Below are 18,985 nucleotides of genomic sequence, written 5' to 3' on the forward strand. Positions count from 1 at the left end.
TTGCTCTTCATGCCCTAGAGGTGTGTTTGGGGTCATTGTTCTGTTGCAAAACAAATGATGATCCCACTAAGTGCAAACCAGATGGGATGGCATGTCGCTGCAATATTCTGTGAGAGCCATGCTCCTCTCAGTTTTGACTAAATCACCAACAAACCACCACCACTTCATCACACCTCGTCCTCCATGCTTCACAGTGAGAACCACACATCCAGGAACCCCAAAAATATCAAATTTGTACATTTTTCCAAGCAAGCCTCTTCTGTATGTTGTTCATCTGAACACTGGGAATTGAAATATGTCTGCCACTTGAACTTCAAGAAGCATTTTTGTAAATCTTCATTTAATCCGCTGCAGCAGAGGTAGCTCTTGGTATTGCTTTTCCTGGGACGGTCCCCGTGAGAGCCTGTTTTATCACAGCGTTTGATGGTTTTTCTGACTGCAATTGGGAATACATTTCAAGTTGAGATTTTTTTCTTGAATTAATGATGGAATGTCTATTAACTGAGTGTTTTTTCGCCATAATATGGATTTGTACAGTAGTTGTAGTAGCACTAATAGGGCTATTGACTTGGTACTCACTCTGTCTTCTGCACAAGACAAATGAGGGTCTAAAGCACATTAAGAAGGTAGGAAATGAACTCTTCACGAAGCATGCCTGGGAACTGAACACTATTTCAGGTGACTACTTCAAGAATCTGATGAGAGAATGCTGGGAGTTTGTCAAGTTGTCACCAAAGATATATGGAGCTGTTTTTTTGTTTGCTAAAGAATTCCAGATATTCTTTCAAAGTCTGGATGTCCTCAGGATGTACAATGTTGAAAATAATACAAATTAAAAAAAAAAACGGCTAGTGCAACACTTTCTAAATGCACTATACTGTATACATTTACATGTACTGAATATGCAAATCGTTTGATTTCGAACTTTATCCTGGGAAAAAAGTTCCTTCTGGTCTGAGATACTGTAATAATCTAGAAGAAAAACAGTCTCTGCAATTTGCGAATGAAATACCAGAACAGAAGGAAATCTTATTTGCCTTAATATTAGTAATAAAGACTCGAGTAAGACAGAATGTGGATGTGTTTATTTTGATCAGACACGGATACGTCAAGGAAAAACTAATAGTCCGCTGTATTACTGTTCTATACACGGAGCCGCGTTACTGTTATGCACGCGGAGCCGCGTTACTGTTATATACGCGGCGGCGCATTACTGTTATATACGCGGAGCTCCGTTACTGTTATATACACGGAGCCGCGTTACTGTTATATACACGGAGCTGTATTACTGTTATATACACGGAGCTGTGTTACTGTTATATACGCGGAGCTCCGTTACTGTTATATACACGGAGCCGTATTACTGTTATATACACGGAGCCGTATTACTGTTATATACACGGAGCTGTATTACTGTTATATACACGGAGCCGTGTTACTGTTATATACGGAGCTGTATTACTGTTATATACGGAGCTGTATTACTGTTATATACGGAGCTGTGTTACTGTTATATACGCGAGCTCCGTTACTATTATATACACGGAGCGTTACTGTTATATACGCGAGCTCCGTTACTGTTATATACACGGAGCTGTATTACTGTTATATACGCGAGCTCCGTTACTGTTATATATACACGGAGCCGTATTATTGTTATATACACGGAGCCGCGTTACTGTTATATACACGGAGCTGTATTACTGTTATATACACGGAGCTGTATTACTGTTATATACACGGAGCTGTATTACTGTTATATACACGGAGCTGTGTTACTGTTATATACATGGAGCCGTATAACTGTTATATACACGGAGCCGTATTACTGTTATATACACGGAGCCGTATTACTGTTATATACACGGAGCTGTGTTACTGTTATATACATGGAGCCATATTACTGTTATATACACGGAGCCGTATTACTGTTATATACACGGTGCTGTATTACTGTTATATACACAGAGCCGTGTTACTGTTATATACACGGAGCCGTGTTACTGTTATATACACGGAGCCATGTTACTGTTATATACACGGAGCCGCGTTACTGTTATAAACACGGAGCCGTATTACTGTTATATACACGGAGCCGTATTACTGTTATATACACGGAGCTGTGTTACTGTTATATACACGGAGCCGTGTTACTGTTATATACACGGAGCTGTTTTACTGTTATATACACGGTGCTGTTTTACTGTTATATACATGGAGCCGTGTTACTGTTATATACACGGAGCTGTATTACTGTTATATACACGGTGCTGTTTTACTGTTATATACACAGAGCCGTGTTACTGTTATATACACGGAGCCGTGTTACTGTTATATACATGGAGCCGTGTTACTGTTATATACACGGAGCTGTTTTACTGGTATATACACGGAGCCGTATTACTGTTATATACATGGAGCTGTGTTACTGTTATATACACGGAGCCGTGTTACTGTTATATACACGGAGCCGTGTTACTGTTATATACACGGAGCTGTTTTACTGTTATATACACGGAGCCGTATAACTGTTATATACACGGAGCTGTGTTACTGTTATATACACGGAGCCGTGTTACTGTTATATACACGGAGCTGTTTTACTGTTATATACACGGAGCCGTATTACTGTTATATACATGGAGCCGTGTTACTGTTATATACACGGAGCCGTATTACTGTTATATACACGGAGCTGTGTTACTGTTATATACACGGAGCTGTGTTACTGTTATATACACGGAGCTGTGTTACTGTTATATACACGGTGCTGTTTTACTGTTATATACACAGAGCCGTGTTACTGTTATATACACGGAGCCGTTACTGTTATATACACGGAGCCGTGTTACTGTTATATACACGGAGTCAGACATTGTTATAAACACGGAGCCGTATTACTGTTATATACGGAGCCGTGTTACTGTTATATACACGGAGTCAGACATTGTTATATACACGGAGTCAGACATTGTTATATATACACGGAGCCGTATTACTGTTATATACACGGAGCCGTATTACTGTTATATACACGGAGCCGTGTTACTGTTATATACACGGAGCCAGACATTGTTATATACACGGAGCCGTATTACTGTAATATACACGGAGCTGTATTACTGTTATATACACGGAGCCGTATTACTGTTATATACACGGAGCCGCATTACTGTTATATACACGGAGCTGTATTACTGTTATATACACGGAGCAGACATTGTTATATACGCGGAGCTCCGTTACTGTTATATACATGGAGCTGTATTACTGTTATATACACGGAGCCGTATTACTGTAATATACACGGAGCTGTGTTACTGTTATATACACGGAGTCAGTATTACTGTTATATACACGAGCTGTATTACTGTTATATACGGAGCCGTATTGTTATATACGGAGCTGTGTTACTGTTATATACACGGAGCCGTGTTACTGTTATATACATGGAGCCGTATAACTGTTATATACACGGCACTGTATTACTGTTATATACACAGAGCTGCATTACTGTTATATACACGGAGCTGCATTACTGTTATATACACGGAGCCGCGTTACTGTTATATACACGGAGCTGTATTACTGTTATATACACGGAGCTGTATTACTGTTATATACACGGAGCCGCGTTACTGTTATATACACGGAGCCGTATTATTGTTATATACACGGAGCCGCGTTACTGTTATATACACGGAGCTGTATTACTGTTATATACACGGAGCTGTATTACTGTTATATACACGGAGCTGTATTACTGTTATATACGAGCTGTGTTACTGTTATATACATGGAGCCGTGTTACTGTTATATACACGGAGTCAGACATTGTTATATACACGGAGCCGTATTACTGTTATATACACGGAGCTGTGTTACTGTTATATACATGGAGCCATATTACTGTTATATACACGGAGCCGTATTACTGTTATATACACGGTGCTGTATTACTGTTATATACACAGAGCCGTGTTACTGTTATATACACGGAGCCGTGTTACTGTTATATACACGGAGCCATGTTACTGTTATATATACACGGAGCGTTACTGTTATAAACACGGAGTCAGACTGTTATATACACGGAGCCGTACTGTTATATACGGAGCTGTGTTACTGTTATATACACGGAGCTGTTTTACTGTTATATACACGGAGCTGTTTTACTGTTATATACACGGTGCTGTTTTACTGTTATATACATGGAGCCGTGTTACTGTTATATACACGGAGCTGTATTACTGTTATATACGGTGCTGTTTTACTGTTATATACACAGAGCCGTGTTACTGTTATATACGGAGCCGTGTTACTGTTATATACATGGAGCCGTGTTACTGTTATATACACGGAGCTGTTTTACTGGTATATACACGGAGTCAGACACTGTTATATACATGGAGCTGTGTTACTGTTATATACACGGAGCCGTGTTACTGTTATATACACGGAGCCGTGTTACTGTTATATACACGGAGCTGTTTTACTGTTATATACACGGAGCCGTATAACTGTTATATACACGGAGCTGTGTTACTGTTATATACGGAGCCGTGTTACTGTTATATACACGAGCTGTATTACTGTTATATACACGGAGTCAGACATTGTTATATACATGGAGCCGTGTTACTGTTATATACACGGAGTCAGACTGTTATATACACGGAGCTGTGTTACTGTTATATACACGGAGCTGTGTTACTGTTATATACACGGAGCTGTGTTACTGTTATATACACGGTGCTGTTTTACTGTTATATACACAGAGCCGTGTTACTGTTATATACACGGAGCCGTGTTACTGTTATATACACGGAGCCGTGTTACTGTTATATACACGGAGTCAGACATTGTTATAAACACGGAGTCAGACATTGTTATATACACGGAGCCGTGTTACTGTTATATACACAGAGCTGCATTACTGTTATATACACGGAGTCAGACATTGTTATAAACACGGAGCCAGACATTGTTATATACACGGAGTCAGACTGTTATATACACGGAGCCGTGTTACTGTTATATACACGGAGTCAGACATTGTTATATACACGGAGCAGACATTGTTATATATACGGAGCTGTATTACTGTTATATACGAGCTGTGTTACTGTTATACACGGAGCCGTACTGTTATATACACGGAGCTGTATTACTGTTATATACACGGAGCCGTATTACTGTTATATACACGGAGCTGTGTTACTGTTATATACATGGAGCTGTATTACTGTTATATACACGGAGCCAGACATTGTTATATACACGGAGCTGTGTTACTGTTATATACACGGAGTCAGACATTGTTATATACACGGAGCTGTATTACTGTTATATACACGGAGCAGACATTGTTATATACACGGAGCTGTGTTACTGTTATATACACGGAGCCGTGTTACTGTTATATACATGGAGCCGTATTACTGTTATATACACGGCACTGTATTACTGTTATATACACAGAGCTGCATTACTGTTATATACACGGAGCTGCATTACTGTTATATACGCGGAGCTGTGTTACTGTTATATACACGGAGCTGTATTAGATGCTATATTTAAGTGAGGATTGTACTGTAAAATTTGATCCTGAAGCTGACCTTTGGATTCCAGTAAAACCATCTTAGCGTGATCTGGGATTAATGGTGTGAAAAATGAAGGCACAGAAGCAGGCCAGTGTGTGTGTGTGTGTGTGTGTGTGTGTGTGTGTGTGTGTGTGTGTGTGTGTGTGTGTGTGTGTGTGTGTGTGTGTGTGTGTGTGTGTGTGTGTGTGTGTAAACTGGTGTGAATTGTATTATTTGATTGTATATTTTACTCAGTGACTTGTAATATTTGGAGAATAGGATGTATAACCACGTGTTTCATGTGATGGACATTTTATGGACTTATTCTCTCACTATTTCTTTTCCTCTCTCCAATTTCTCGGTTTCTCCATAAAGTCTCTACCAATATTATCTCAGCTCTCTCTGTTTTTCCCCTCCTTTCATTTCATCCCCTTTTATTTCTGTCTGTTTTCCTTTTCCTCCTTGCTTTTCCTCCTTACTTTCTCATTCATGTTTATTCATCCCTCTCTCTCTCATTTCTCACCCTCTCACTCCCCCCCTCTCTCTCTTTTTACTTCCCACTCCTTTGCTTCCTGCTTATTTTCTCACTCTTCCTTTTCCCCTCTCCAGTTACTCTCTTTTCCTCCATTTCTCTTAGTTCCCCCTTCACTCACTTCCTATTTTTTTATTCGCTCCTGAGAGCCACGCTGCTGTTCTGCATTGTGTTGTTGTAAACATGCAGCGTACACAGTGTTAGACATGAGAGACTTACAACACACACACACACACACACAGGTAAAAGGTCAGTCTGTTCATGATTAGAATATATTCCCACATCACTAATGCTAAATGTCATGGCTTTCACAAAGGAACACACACACTCTCTCTCTCTCTCTCTCTCTCTCTCTCTCTCTCTCTCTCTCTCTCTTTTATCATTCCATTTTCTCTCACTCATTTCTCTTTCTCTTTTTTTTTTTTTTTTTAAACAATACTTTATTGATCCCACAGGGAAAGTGTTATTTCTTCACATATCCCAGAGATATTAGGAAGCTGGGTTCAGGGCGCAGGATCAGCCATGATACAGTGCACTTTAGCACAGATGATTAGGGGCCTTGCTCAAGGGCCCCAAAAGTGGCAGATTGGCTATACCGGGGCTTGAACCCCCAACCCCCCAATCTGTAACCCAGAGCCTTAACTACCGAGTTACCACTTCCCTCTTTGCTTATTCACTCACTTTCTTTTCTCTCTCTCACTCTTTTGCTTCTTACTTATTCTCTCTCTTTTTCTTTTTCTCTCTGTTTTTCTAGCAACTTATGGTCTGTCTTTATTCCTCTTTTGTTTTCTCTCTATTTCTCTTCACACTTTCGATTTCACTCTTTTTTCTGTCCACATTCACTCTTACTCTTTCTTCATTTCTCACATCTTATGCTTCCTCTCTCTCTCTTTCTCTCTCTCTCGCCCTCTCTCGCTCGCTCTTTCGCTCTCTCTCTTTTTTTTTTAACTTGTTAGCATGCTAGCAGGTGTCATTAATAACGGTAAATAACGCGGCTCAGCAGCTACAATCTCTGACGCTCCTTGACATTTTTTTTCCTTCCTTCAGACAGCGTTTTATCTCTGCACCCTGATGCAAATGTTGCGAAATCCCTCATTATGAACGATTAAGAAGGGAGAAACGACATGAGTCATCAAACACAAAAGATGTATTCCAAATATGCAAATCAGGTCCAGGACCCACAAACCGTCAGCTCTGTTTATTCTGCAGATCAAATCTGCTGCAATAAAACACGTTCTGCTACACGCTTGTGGCCAAAAGTATTGAGACACCCTACCAGATGTGGTTCTTATTCAAACTGTTACCACAAAATTGAAGACACACAATTGTCTTTGGATGCTGTAGAATGAAATATTCCCTTCAGTTGAACTTGGAGACCCGAACCTGTTCCAGCATGACAATGCCCTTGTGCACCATGAAGATCTGCTTACATGGGTTAAAGAGGAAGATCTCCTGCTATAGAGCTCTAAACCCTAGTGAACACCTTTGGGATGATTAGTTACCTCAGGACCTGACTTTATCATCATCCTGGTGGCTGAATCTCACACAAACCTTCACAAAATCTAGTGGAACATCTTCTCAGAAGTGGAAGATCTCCTGCTATAGAGCTCTAAACCCTAGTGAACACATTTGGGATGATTAGTTACCTCATGACCTGACTTTATTAACATCCTGGTGGCTAAAGGAGTCCAAAATCTCCCCAACCATCTAGTGGAACATCATCTTAGGAGTGGAAGATCTCCTGCTATAAAGCTTTAAACCCTAGTGAACACCTTTGGGATGATTAGTTACCTCAGGACCTGACTTTATTAACATCCTGGTGACTGAATCTCACACAAACCTTCACAAAATCTAGTGGAAAATCTTCTCAGAAGTGGAAGATCTCCTGCTATAGAGCTCTAAACCCTAGTAAACACATTTGTGATGATTAGTTACCTCATGACCTGACTTTATTAACATCCTGGTGGCTAAAGGAGTCCAAAATCTCCCCAAACATCTAGTGGAACAACTTCTCAGGAGAATGGAGGTTATTATAACAGGAGATTATGGGACTAAATATGGATCGGGAGGTTAGAAAAATGCAATCTTATGGTCAGGTGTCCACAAACGTTTGGCCATAGCGTGTGTAGATAGGAAAGGAACGAGATGCTTAGACTTACATCTGCTGGTTGGAAGGTGTGTTAGGTGCCAGGTGCATGCTGGGAGTGTGCGGGAATCTAGAACGCAGATCTTCTGATTTACTGTCTCACTTGTTTTCTTCCCAGCGCTGACGAGAGGTTTGATGCCACTTTCCACACCAACGTGCTGGTGAACTCGTCAGGAGCCTGTCAGTACATACCTCCAGGTGAAGCTCACGCACCCGCTACTGATCTTCTTTACCTTTATCTTCTTCTATGGCGAATCAAATGCTGATGTGAAAATGTGTGTGTGTGTGTGTGTGTGTGTGTGTGTGTGTGTGTGTGTGCGCACATGAGGCAGGTATTCTAAAGAGCACGTGTTACATCGACGTGCGCTGGTTTCCGTTCGACGTACAGAAGTGCGACCTGAAGTTCGGCTCCTGGACCTACAACGGCTGGCTGCTGGACCTTCAGATGCAGGAGGTGGACATTTCAACATACATCCCTAATGGAGAGTGGGACCTCGTGGGTGAGAGAGAGAGAAAACACACACACACACACACACACACACACACACACACTCAACATCAACATCTGCCTCTTTCATTCTCTCGTTCTTCTTATAGTCGTCTTTCTCCATCTCATCTCTGTCACATCTTTCTCTCTCTTTCTTATTCTTTCATCCTCTCTCATATTTCTCGCTTCCTTTCTCTTTTTTCTGCTCTCTCACTCTTTTCCTCCTGTCTTTTTGTCTCACTGCCTGTCTCTCTTTTTCTCTCTCACTCTTTCTCTCTTTGACTTGAACCAGAACAAAATGTATAGAAATCTGATCACCCGCATCCAAATAATAAGATCCTCCCTCCTCTGGGAAGATGTTCCATTAGATTTTGTGATTTGCATGAGCTTCATTTACACTGACGGAGGTGAGATGAGAAATCCTGGGATGCAGTCAGCGTTCACATTCATCCAAATATCAGAGATCTTCCACTCCAACCCACTCTTCATGAAGCATAGGTTCATGTGCAGGTGCATTGTGATGCTGGAACAGTTTTGAGACTCCTGAGATCAGCTCAAGGGAAATTTTCATCACATACAATGTGTGTGTCTCCAAATTTAGTAGCAAGAGTTTGGAGAAGAAACACATATGGCATAGGTTTGCTGATTAGTCAGTGATCAGTGGGATGTGACTAAGTCATGTGACCTGCAGTGGCTGATGGGTACTGTAGTTTATGGAGACAATCCTAACCATTAGTGTATAATTCCCAGATGGTCAGTAATCCAGATGTCACTTATTATTATTATTATTATTATTATTATTATTATTATTATTATTATTATTATTATTATTATTATTATTATTATTATTATCAGCACTGTTGGAAAAGAGTTTGTTATAATGCTTTTGGCGTATAAATGTCAAACACGTTCAATATATTCAAATAATGATGGTGTGGATGAAGAGACCCTCCTCTTTATCCTTCTCTATGTATTTATCACTCTGTAATTTAATACCTGTCTCTTTCTCTCTCCCTCTATATCTCTGTACCTCTGCCTGACTTTCTCTCTTCCTCTCTCCATTTATCTCTCTCAGCATCTTTCCCTCTATTTCTCTTCTTCTCTCTCACCAATATCCCGCTACTTCTCTCTCCCACTCCCTCTATATCTCTGTACGTCTACCCGTCTCTCTCTCTCTTCCTTTATTTTCTCTCCCTCTGTCTCTTTATCTCTGTCCTATATCTCACCTCCCCCCTCCCTCGCTCTGTAACAGATGTGAATGTAATGCTAACTGCTCATGTCCTGACCCTCACCTGGACAAACACACACCGAAGCCTCTGTCGGATTCCTCCACAGCGCCAGTATTTGGGGCAGAGCTTCAGGAACCACAGAAAACACCACACAAATCAATGTTTCTCAGATTCTCACTTCACACAGGAGTCCATAACAGACAAATCTCTCCACAGGAAAGAGACGATAAAGATCTCAGACTGGATTTTTGTTTCGGAAGCAGTAGCCGTGTTTATCTTGCTCGCACATCAATAAGTACAGCTGACCTGCTGCTCAACAAAAAGAAGAAATTGGCTAAACTAATTAGACCATACAGCTTGTAAACTATAGTGCCAAAAGTATTGGGACACCTGCCTTTTCCAGCCAGATGTGGTTCTTCCCCCCCAAACTGTTACCAACTTCTTCTTTGGAAGCTGTGAAATGAAATTTGTCCTTCACTTGAAATAGGAGACCCGAATCTGTTCCAGCATGACAATGCTCCGACATCTCCATGAAGATATGCTTTACATGGGTTGGAGTGTAAGATCATCTGCTATAGAGCTTCAACCCTATTGAACAACTGATCCATTGGGATGAATTGTTCCTCCTGGTATCCTCCTGTTAGTACCTAACTTTACTAACACCCTTGTGGCTGAATGAACCTCACACAAATCTCCTCAAAATCTAGTGGAACATCTTCCCAGAAGAGTGGAAGTTACAGCAAAAAAGGACTAAATGTGGAATGTGATGCCAAAAAGATTCACACCAATCTTATTGTCAGGTGCCCACAAACGTAATTTGATACAGACAATCTTATCCAGGATGACTTATATGATCTCATTCATACACTGAGCACTTTAGGGTTAAGGGCTTTGTTCAGGAGCCCAGCAGTGGCGGCTTGGTGGTGCTGGGATTTAAACTCATGACCTTTTGTACTTAATGTCAATAGCCTGCTACACTGACTCAGGACTACAGTTTGCATCTGATCACTATCACTGCACCTCATAATTATATATCTGTAATAAATGCACATTCGGTGCCTCTCAAGGTTTTTTCCTTATGCCGTCTCAGGGAGTTTTTCCTGGCCACAGTCGCCACCGGCTCGTTCATCAGGGACAAACTTACACTTATAAATAACATCTTATTCATTCTTTATCACCACATTACCTGTGTAAAGCTGCTTTGAGACAATGTACATTGTTAAAAGTGCAATACAAATAAAAATGAATTGAATTAAACTGATCAGAAGTCTAACATCTTAACCACTAACCAAATTTAAATCAAACTGCAAAAAAAACCTTTGAGCAAAGCCCTTAACCCTCAACTATTCTTCTATTCTATTCTTCAACTGCTCAATTATTAGTTGCTCTGGATAAGAGCATCTGCCAAACAATAAATATAAATAAATATAAGCCACCACCTCTCAATTTTCTAGCAATGAAACACTATTTGGCTAATTAGAAACTTACAATCAAGGAATTTTATTTATATTTAAAATATTTTGACATTCAATCTCAAATCATAAACTCTATACAACAATAAACTCAATAATTAAAACCATTAAAATGCAAAGGGAAAAGTAGCACAGGTTTTTGGGGTTGCATGCAATACCACGTTTCACAACAGGGGGATCATGTGAATAAGAACGATTAGCTAGACAGATGATCCGCTGTGGCGACCCCTAATGGGAGCAGCCGAAAGAAGAAGAAGAAGAAGTTTGTCATGTTTTGCTCAGAAATTCCGAGTTACTGTGTTTCAGTTCGTTGAGGCTGAAGATCGTGTTGAAGTTGTTGCTCTGATTGTTTCTGATTCGCACGTTTTGACGTATGAGTTTTTTCGCCTGAAGCTCTACCAGAGAATTACAATTCCGCTCGTATTGAGAAGACGCAGCAGGTCTGAATGTATAATGGAGCACAAAGGCAGGAGGGAATGTTCTAAATGAGTTTCGTTGAGGAAACGCGCTGCCAGAATTGGCTTTGCATTTTTAATTTCGAATTTCGGAAGTGAAGCACAAGGAAACTGATGAATTTTACATAAGGGGCTAATTAGAGAGCATCAGTGTGGCAGTGTATGCAGATCAGTATCACGCTTTCCTTTCATTTTTCTCTTCTCTTTATCTTCCTTTCACAAACACACAAACTCCAGTAATGCGAGCACAATAATTAATCTGAGACCTGCGGCGTAATCAGTTCAAAAGGTTTCCCTCCATCTTCTACTACTATTCCACTGATCCCTCCACCCTCATCCTCTACCATTCATCTACTCATTCTTCCATCCTCTACCACTACTCCACTGATCCCCCCATCCTCTATCACTGCTACACTCATCCTTCCATCCTCATCTTCTATCATTGCTACCCTCATCCCTCAATCTTCTACCACTGCTCCACTGGTTTCTCCATCCTTATAATTTACCACTGCTCCACTGATCCCTCCATCCTCATTCCATATCACTGATCCCTCCATCCTCATTTTATACCACTGCTCCACTGATCCCTCCATCCTCATCCTCTACCACTGCATCACTGATCCCTCTATCCTCTACCACTGCTCCACTGATCCCTTTATCCTCATCTTCTACCACTGCTCCACTGACCCCTTTATATTCGTTCTATACCACTGCCCCACTGATCCCTCCATCCTCATCCTCTACCACTGCTCCACTCATCCCTTCATCTTTATCCTCTACCACAAGTAGTCAAATTGTGACGTCTGGACACTTAACGGCATCCGAAGGACTCGCAGACGTGACAGTTCCCAAAGCTTCTTTTCACATCTGAAATACATTTAGTGTCGATTCTCTTTTGTGGCGATGTTTAATTTAAATAAAAACATACCATCTGAGAAACGCTCTTAAAAGCAGCACCACAGCCACATTTACTCAATCTATAGTCTCTTATTCCCTTCAGGCGTTTTCACTGATTCGGATAAAATATCGATTCCCAACACAGTGTCTAAAACATTGTGTGTGTGTGTGTGTGTGGTTGTGTGTGTGTGTTTGTGTGTGTGTGTGTATATATGTGTGTATGGAAAGCTCGACCCGTTGGCCCTTTTTATTTTTTAAAAGACGATTTAATAATAAAGCTCACAGAAAAACAAAAAACAAATCAAATACGAACAAGAAAAAAATAATAATAACTTATCCGTTATTCATGTTCAGGACTGTGGAGCTCAAGTACTTACTGCAGAAGAGTAAAGAGTTATGAGGACATGGAGGTTATTAGATATGGCTGAAATGATGATTTTTTTTACAGTAATGTTCTGTCCTGGTTGGGTTGCAGTTAAAGCTTAACAGTATGAGTGTGTGTGAGAGAGAAATGGCTATAAATCCTCCAGCCGCCTCTTTCGATTTTGCCTAAATGTAATGAAGTGTTATAAAACAGCTAAAAGGTATTACTCTGTGTGTGTGTGTGTGTGTGTGTGTGTGTGTGTGTGTGTGTATGTGTGTGTGTGTGTGTGTGTGTGTGTGTGAGCGTAGGAGTCCCAGGGAAGAGGAACGAGCTGTATTATGAATGTTGTAAGGAGCCGTATCCGGACGTGACCTACACGGTGACCATCAGAAGACGAACGTTGTACTACGGACTCAACCTGCTCATTCCCTGCGTCCTCATCTCAGGCCTGGCGCTGCTCGTCTTCCTGCTGCCTGCTGACTCTGGGGAGAAGATCTCGCTGGGTAACACACACAAACACATACACACACACACATACATAACACGCACATAAACAGCAGTGAAGCTGATACGGTGTGTACAAATCAATATTAGAGGTAATACAGCATTGGAAAGCAGATTGATTTGCCCATATTTTTCTTTCCTTTTTTCTTCTTCTTCATGTTTTAATGGCTTTCAGCGTTTTATTCTCGGCGTCTCTGTGAAAAGTCGTGGCCTTATGTTCATAAAAATCCTTTTCTGCAGTGTTTTCTTTAAAGGTCGTATGGAATAGAATGTAATATGCATTACGGAGGCAGTGCTGCTCCACCGATCCCTCCATCCTCATTCTCTACCACTGCTCCACCGATCCCTCCATTCTCATTCTCTACCACTGCTCCACCGATCCCTTCAATCTCATCCTCTACCACTGCTCCACCGATCCCTCCATTGCTCCACCGATCCCTCCATCCTCATCCTCTACCACTGCTCCACCGATCCCTCCATCCTCATCCTCTACCACTGCTCCACCGATCCCTCCATCCTCATCCTCTACCACTGCTCCACCGATCCCTCCATCCTCATCCTCTACCACTGCTCCACTGATCCATTCATCTTATTTCACTGATCATCTTCCTAAATGTATCTAATGGTGCTTTTACACCTACACTATATAAACAAAAGTATTGGGACACCTGACTTTTCCAGCCATATGTGCTTCTTCTTCAAAATGTTACCACTAAGATGGAGACACATAATTGTATGGATCTTTGGATGCAGGAGTATAAATTTTCCTTTCACTTGAACTAGAAGATTTAAACCTGTTTTGGAATGAAAATATTTCTGTGCCCCAAGCCAGCTTCATCTCACCTACATCAGCACCTGACTTCACTAACGCCTGTGTGGCTGTCAGGTGTCCACAAACCTTTGTCCATATAGTGTATGTGTGCCGATGTAAATGGTGGAAATGAAAACGTAGCTTTGATCTGTAGGCAGCTGAAAAAAACGTAACTTCTTGTTTTTCTCTGTTTTTCCTTATCAGGAATCACCGTGCTGCTGTCCCTCACCGTCTTCATGCTGCTGGTGGCGGAGATCATGCCGGCCACCTCCGACTCCGTCCCCCTTATAGGTACGCCTTATAACCTGATTAGGCCAGAGAATCTATGACTAGCATGTGACCTTATGAGATATATTATTATTATACATATACAATATTTTTATTTTGGAATATTGAATCAATTTTAGCCAATTTTATAGCCAGTAATGACACATTTGAAATTTATATATTAGGGCTGTCAATTAATTGAAATTTTAAATTTCGATTAATCACATGATTGTCACAAGTTAACGTGATTAATCGCAAATTTATCGCACATTTGTATCTGTTCTAAATGTACTATAAATAAATACTTTTCAAGTTTTTAATACTTTAATCATGTTCATTAACAAATATTGACGCTTTATGCAAATGTATGTTTGTGAAACCAAAGTCAACATTGAGCATGAAGTCAAAATATTCTTGTCAATGTTTTAAAGTAATTATGGTGTTTTAAATGACGTAAATCATCAGGACACTAAACAGAACTTCTGCTGTTTCCACACGGACGGTTTTAATTGCCGGATGTGTTAGATCATGGCGGGATTTTGGTGTTTGATTTGAGACTTGGCGCATCAGTAAAACAAATGTGTATTGATTAAGAATTATTTGTGGTTTTTTTAATATATGAGTAGAGAAGGACGTAAATAAACGTGTTGTGCTGAAGGTTTTAATTATATTTTTTATTAAATGTCAAAGTTTAATTACACCATGTGGACACCTGAACACATCGCTATGTGCTCCTTTCTAAAAATCACATTCCGTATTTAGTCCCCATTTGCTCTTATAATCAGTTCCACTCTTCTGAAAAGATGTTCCACTAGATTTTGTGGAGATTTTCATGAGCTTCATTCAGCCACGAGTGTGTTAGTAAAGTCAGGTAGAGATGGAGATGAGGGGTGCAGTCAGTGGGAAAAGGTTTTTGAGCTCTATAGCTGGAGATCTTCCACTTCAACATCATGTAAAGAATATTTTTATGGAGCTGGCTTTGTGTACAGGGGCACTGACATGTTGGAACAGGTTTGAGTCTCCTAGTTTAAGTGAAGGAAAAACTTCATGAATCCAAAACCATTTGAATACAATTATGTGCCTCTGGAACCACATGTGGGTGGAAAATTCAGGTGTCAAAACACTTTTGTCCATCTCGTGTATGATTAACTGCTACGTTCTCACTGTGTGTGCAGCTCAGTACTTTGCGAGTACGATGATGATCGTGGGCTTGTCTGTCGTGGTCACCGTCCTCGTCCTGCAGTTTCACCACCACGATCCACACGGAGGCAAAATGCCAAAATGGGTGAGGGCAAGAAGACTCTTTTAAAGACGCTCTGAAGACGCTCTGAACTTGAGAACAGGGCAGATTTGGAGAAAAATTCATGACACGTATACACATAATTCCAATCTGTGTAAAAGATATAATTACAGCCTCGAATTTAGTCTGAATTACTATTTTTGAATTTCTGAAACTGGGAGTTGGAGACTCTGGTGACATCGCTGATTCTTGGGACCCGGTGCGAGATCCTTTCACACCCCTTTTCATTAGTAATGATGGAGCAGTGGAGTGGTGTGAAATGAGTGTTCGCCATAACTCCTTTATTAAGAACGGTGATGGAGCGAGTGCTGCACAGAGGGAATTTCAGCGTCATTACCAGTTGTCATGATCGTGTCCCGTCTGCGATGATGAAGCGTGTTGTGGAAAATAACGGTGAGGGCTCCTCCTTTCGCACTCGTACGATCACCGTTCTTCTAAAAGATTTTTACAGTGTACGCTCGTTGTGCACCGCTCCACTGAGATATTATAACTTAAGGCAAGGGGTTCGAAACGAGCTCGCACTGGTTCCGAACGATCACCGATGCCCCAGAAATCCTAGTGCTAAAACTTCCCGTTTCCCTGCACCACCCTGTATATGGAGATACAACTCTGATGTTATACATAATGTGTATTGAAAACACTGAATTACCTGAAAGGTTACAGCAGCCTGTAAAAATGATTCATGGGGAGGTGGAAGCTTAGTGGTTAAGTCAGAAGATCAAGGGTTAGAGTCCCTGTATTGCCAAGCTGCCTCTCTTGGGCCCTTGAGCAAGGCCCTTAACCCTTTGTGCTCCATAGGACGTTTAATCATCGTTCTGACCCCGAAGAAAGAATTTCCTTGTACTGTGATGCATTTGTGACAAAAAAGCCTTTTTAATGCACTGTACAGTGTGTATGTATGAATACTGCAGCTTTATTTTCTGTTCATCAGACTGATTCTGAAAGGCGTATCTTAGACTCAATTCATTGCAGGATATACAATAATCATAGTAAAGGTAAAAATGAAAATGTCACAGTGGCATCCATGAAACTTTAATGTCCACTCATCTCACATTAGAAGGAACGAACACATTCAGGGTTCCAGGTTTTGGCTCACAGCCGCAGGGAGCCGCATGTCGGAATATTAAAATAGCACAGGGATTCCTGAGGCCTACAAATGAAGCCTTAGTCTGTGAGTGTGTTTTACACTGCTCCAAATAATTGAGAAGGAAAAACACTGGAATGACCCTCACGCTTTATGTGTCTGATTTCAGAACCTTTTTTTTTTGGTCTCATGCTGTTTTTTCTTTTTCCGTTGTTGTGCTCAGGTGCGGGTGATCCTGCTCCACTGGTGCGCTTGGTTCCTGCGCATGAAAAAGCCAGGTGATGAGCGCAAGACCGCTTACAGCTACTCTAGCGCCAGCACCAGCAGCCTGCAGATGAGCAGCGTGCCGGGCCAGATGGGCACCAACGGCCACACCAACCTCTACTTCGGCTTCCACTCGCCAGACAGCTCCTGCTGCCCCAACAGCAGCGATTCAGGCGTGTCGTGCGGAGTGTCCTGCGCCGGCGGGCATCGCGAAGCAGCCCCGGCTCTGTCAGGCGATCAGAGAGAGCTTCAGAGGCTCCTGGTGGAGGTGTCGTACCTGGCACAGCGTTTTCGAGCCCAGGACGAGGCCGAGGCGGTGCGGGGCGAGTGGAAGTTCGCGGCGGCCGTAGTGGATCGCCTCTGCCTCGTCGCCTTTTCGCTCTTTTCCATCATCTGCACCTTCGCCATCCTCATGTCGGCGCCCAACTTCATCGAGGCCGTCTCCAAGGACTTCACATGATCACCCTCTCTCACTGAAAATGAGAAAAACTAACCACTGCCTGTGTGTGTGTTTGTGTGTGTGTGTGTGTGTGTGTTGTAACAATTTCATCTAAATCAGTGAATCGGTGAGTGAGTCAGTGAATCAGTGAGTGAATCAGTGAGTGAGTCAGTGAATCAGTGAGTAAGTCAATGAATCAGTAAATGAGTCAGTGAATCAGTGTGTGTAATATGCTGATCGTTTTTTTTTTTTGTCTTGAAAAGAGAAAAAATGAACTATTCCTTTTTACAGAAATGTGACATGAGAGTGACTGTTTTGTTGCTGAAGGTTTTGTATATTTTCAGTTCCACATTCCAAGCGCACGACGAGCATAATATAGAAAACCATTGTGACGTCTAATGTATCGAATCGAGCAGTTACACGTATCGAACAATAAGCAGATCTCTGCCGAAGACTGGACGTCTCTGTAATGTATGTGTTTGTGTGTGTGTGTGTGTGTGTGTGTGTGTGTGTGTGTGTGTGTGTGAGAATGAGAGTCCAAATGAGAGTCAGTCATTGGGAGAGGATGTGATCGTGAGTCGGTGTGTACTTCAGAAGTATTTTGTGGTTGTTGAGAAATAGTTACTGATGAAAAATATGTAATCCGAGTGTATTTTTCAAAAAGTGTATTCTTTTCACAGCCCTCGTTGGACTGTAGTGTATCGTGGCCATTCACTGTAGTGGCTCTCAGCAGCCCTCGTGTAGCAGTAGGTATTTCACGTGTGTCACCTTAACACTTTCTAGTTTTTCACTGTGAACTTTCAGTGTTAGACGCTGTGGTTTTTGCTAAACGCCTGCCATATCGCAGACAGTGTTGTGAAAACGTATTTCCTCATTTTAAAAAAAGGACAACGATCCGAAACATGCCACCGTGTTTTGGCGTGGGCTAGTCAAAGTCTGGACTTTAATCAGATTGAGATGCGGTGGCATGGCACCTTAAACAGGCTGTTTATGCTCGAAACCCCTCCAATGTGGCGGATATAAAATTTTTGTTTTGTATAAGGGTGGCACAACCAGTTATTCGGTTTAGGGGCAATTACTTTTGCACATAGGGCCAGGAAGGCATGGACAGCCCTTTTTTCTCCTAATAAATAAAATCATCACTTAACTGCA

At 41.4% G+C, this 18,985-nt stretch overlaps 1 protein-coding gene across 1 annotated transcript in view; it reads left to right on the forward strand.

The window, feature by feature from the left end:
• The window catches only part of chrna8 (cholinergic receptor, nicotinic, alpha 8), a 55,930-nt gene extending 36,945 nt beyond the window's left edge, over positions 1 to 18,985 (forward strand). Inside the window, exons 5-10 of the mRNA XM_046843036.1 lie at positions 8,379 to 8,458; positions 8,593 to 8,760; positions 13,473 to 13,667; positions 14,684 to 14,770; positions 15,922 to 16,031; positions 17,354 to 18,985. Coding sequence (XP_046698992.1) covers positions 8,379 to 8,458; positions 8,593 to 8,760; positions 13,473 to 13,667; positions 14,684 to 14,770; positions 15,922 to 16,031; positions 17,354 to 17,854 — 1,141 coding nt within the window. The 3' untranslated portion in view covers positions 17,855 to 18,985. The remainder of the gene's footprint in view (positions 1 to 8,378; positions 8,459 to 8,592; positions 8,761 to 13,472; positions 13,668 to 14,683; positions 14,771 to 15,921; positions 16,032 to 17,353) is intronic.

The sequence above is a fragment of the Silurus meridionalis genome, chromosome 28, assembly GCF_014805685.1.
Source record: "Silurus meridionalis isolate SWU-2019-XX chromosome 28, ASM1480568v1, whole genome shotgun sequence".
Taxonomy (NCBI): Eukaryota; Metazoa; Chordata; class Actinopteri; order Siluriformes; family Siluridae; genus Silurus; species Silurus meridionalis.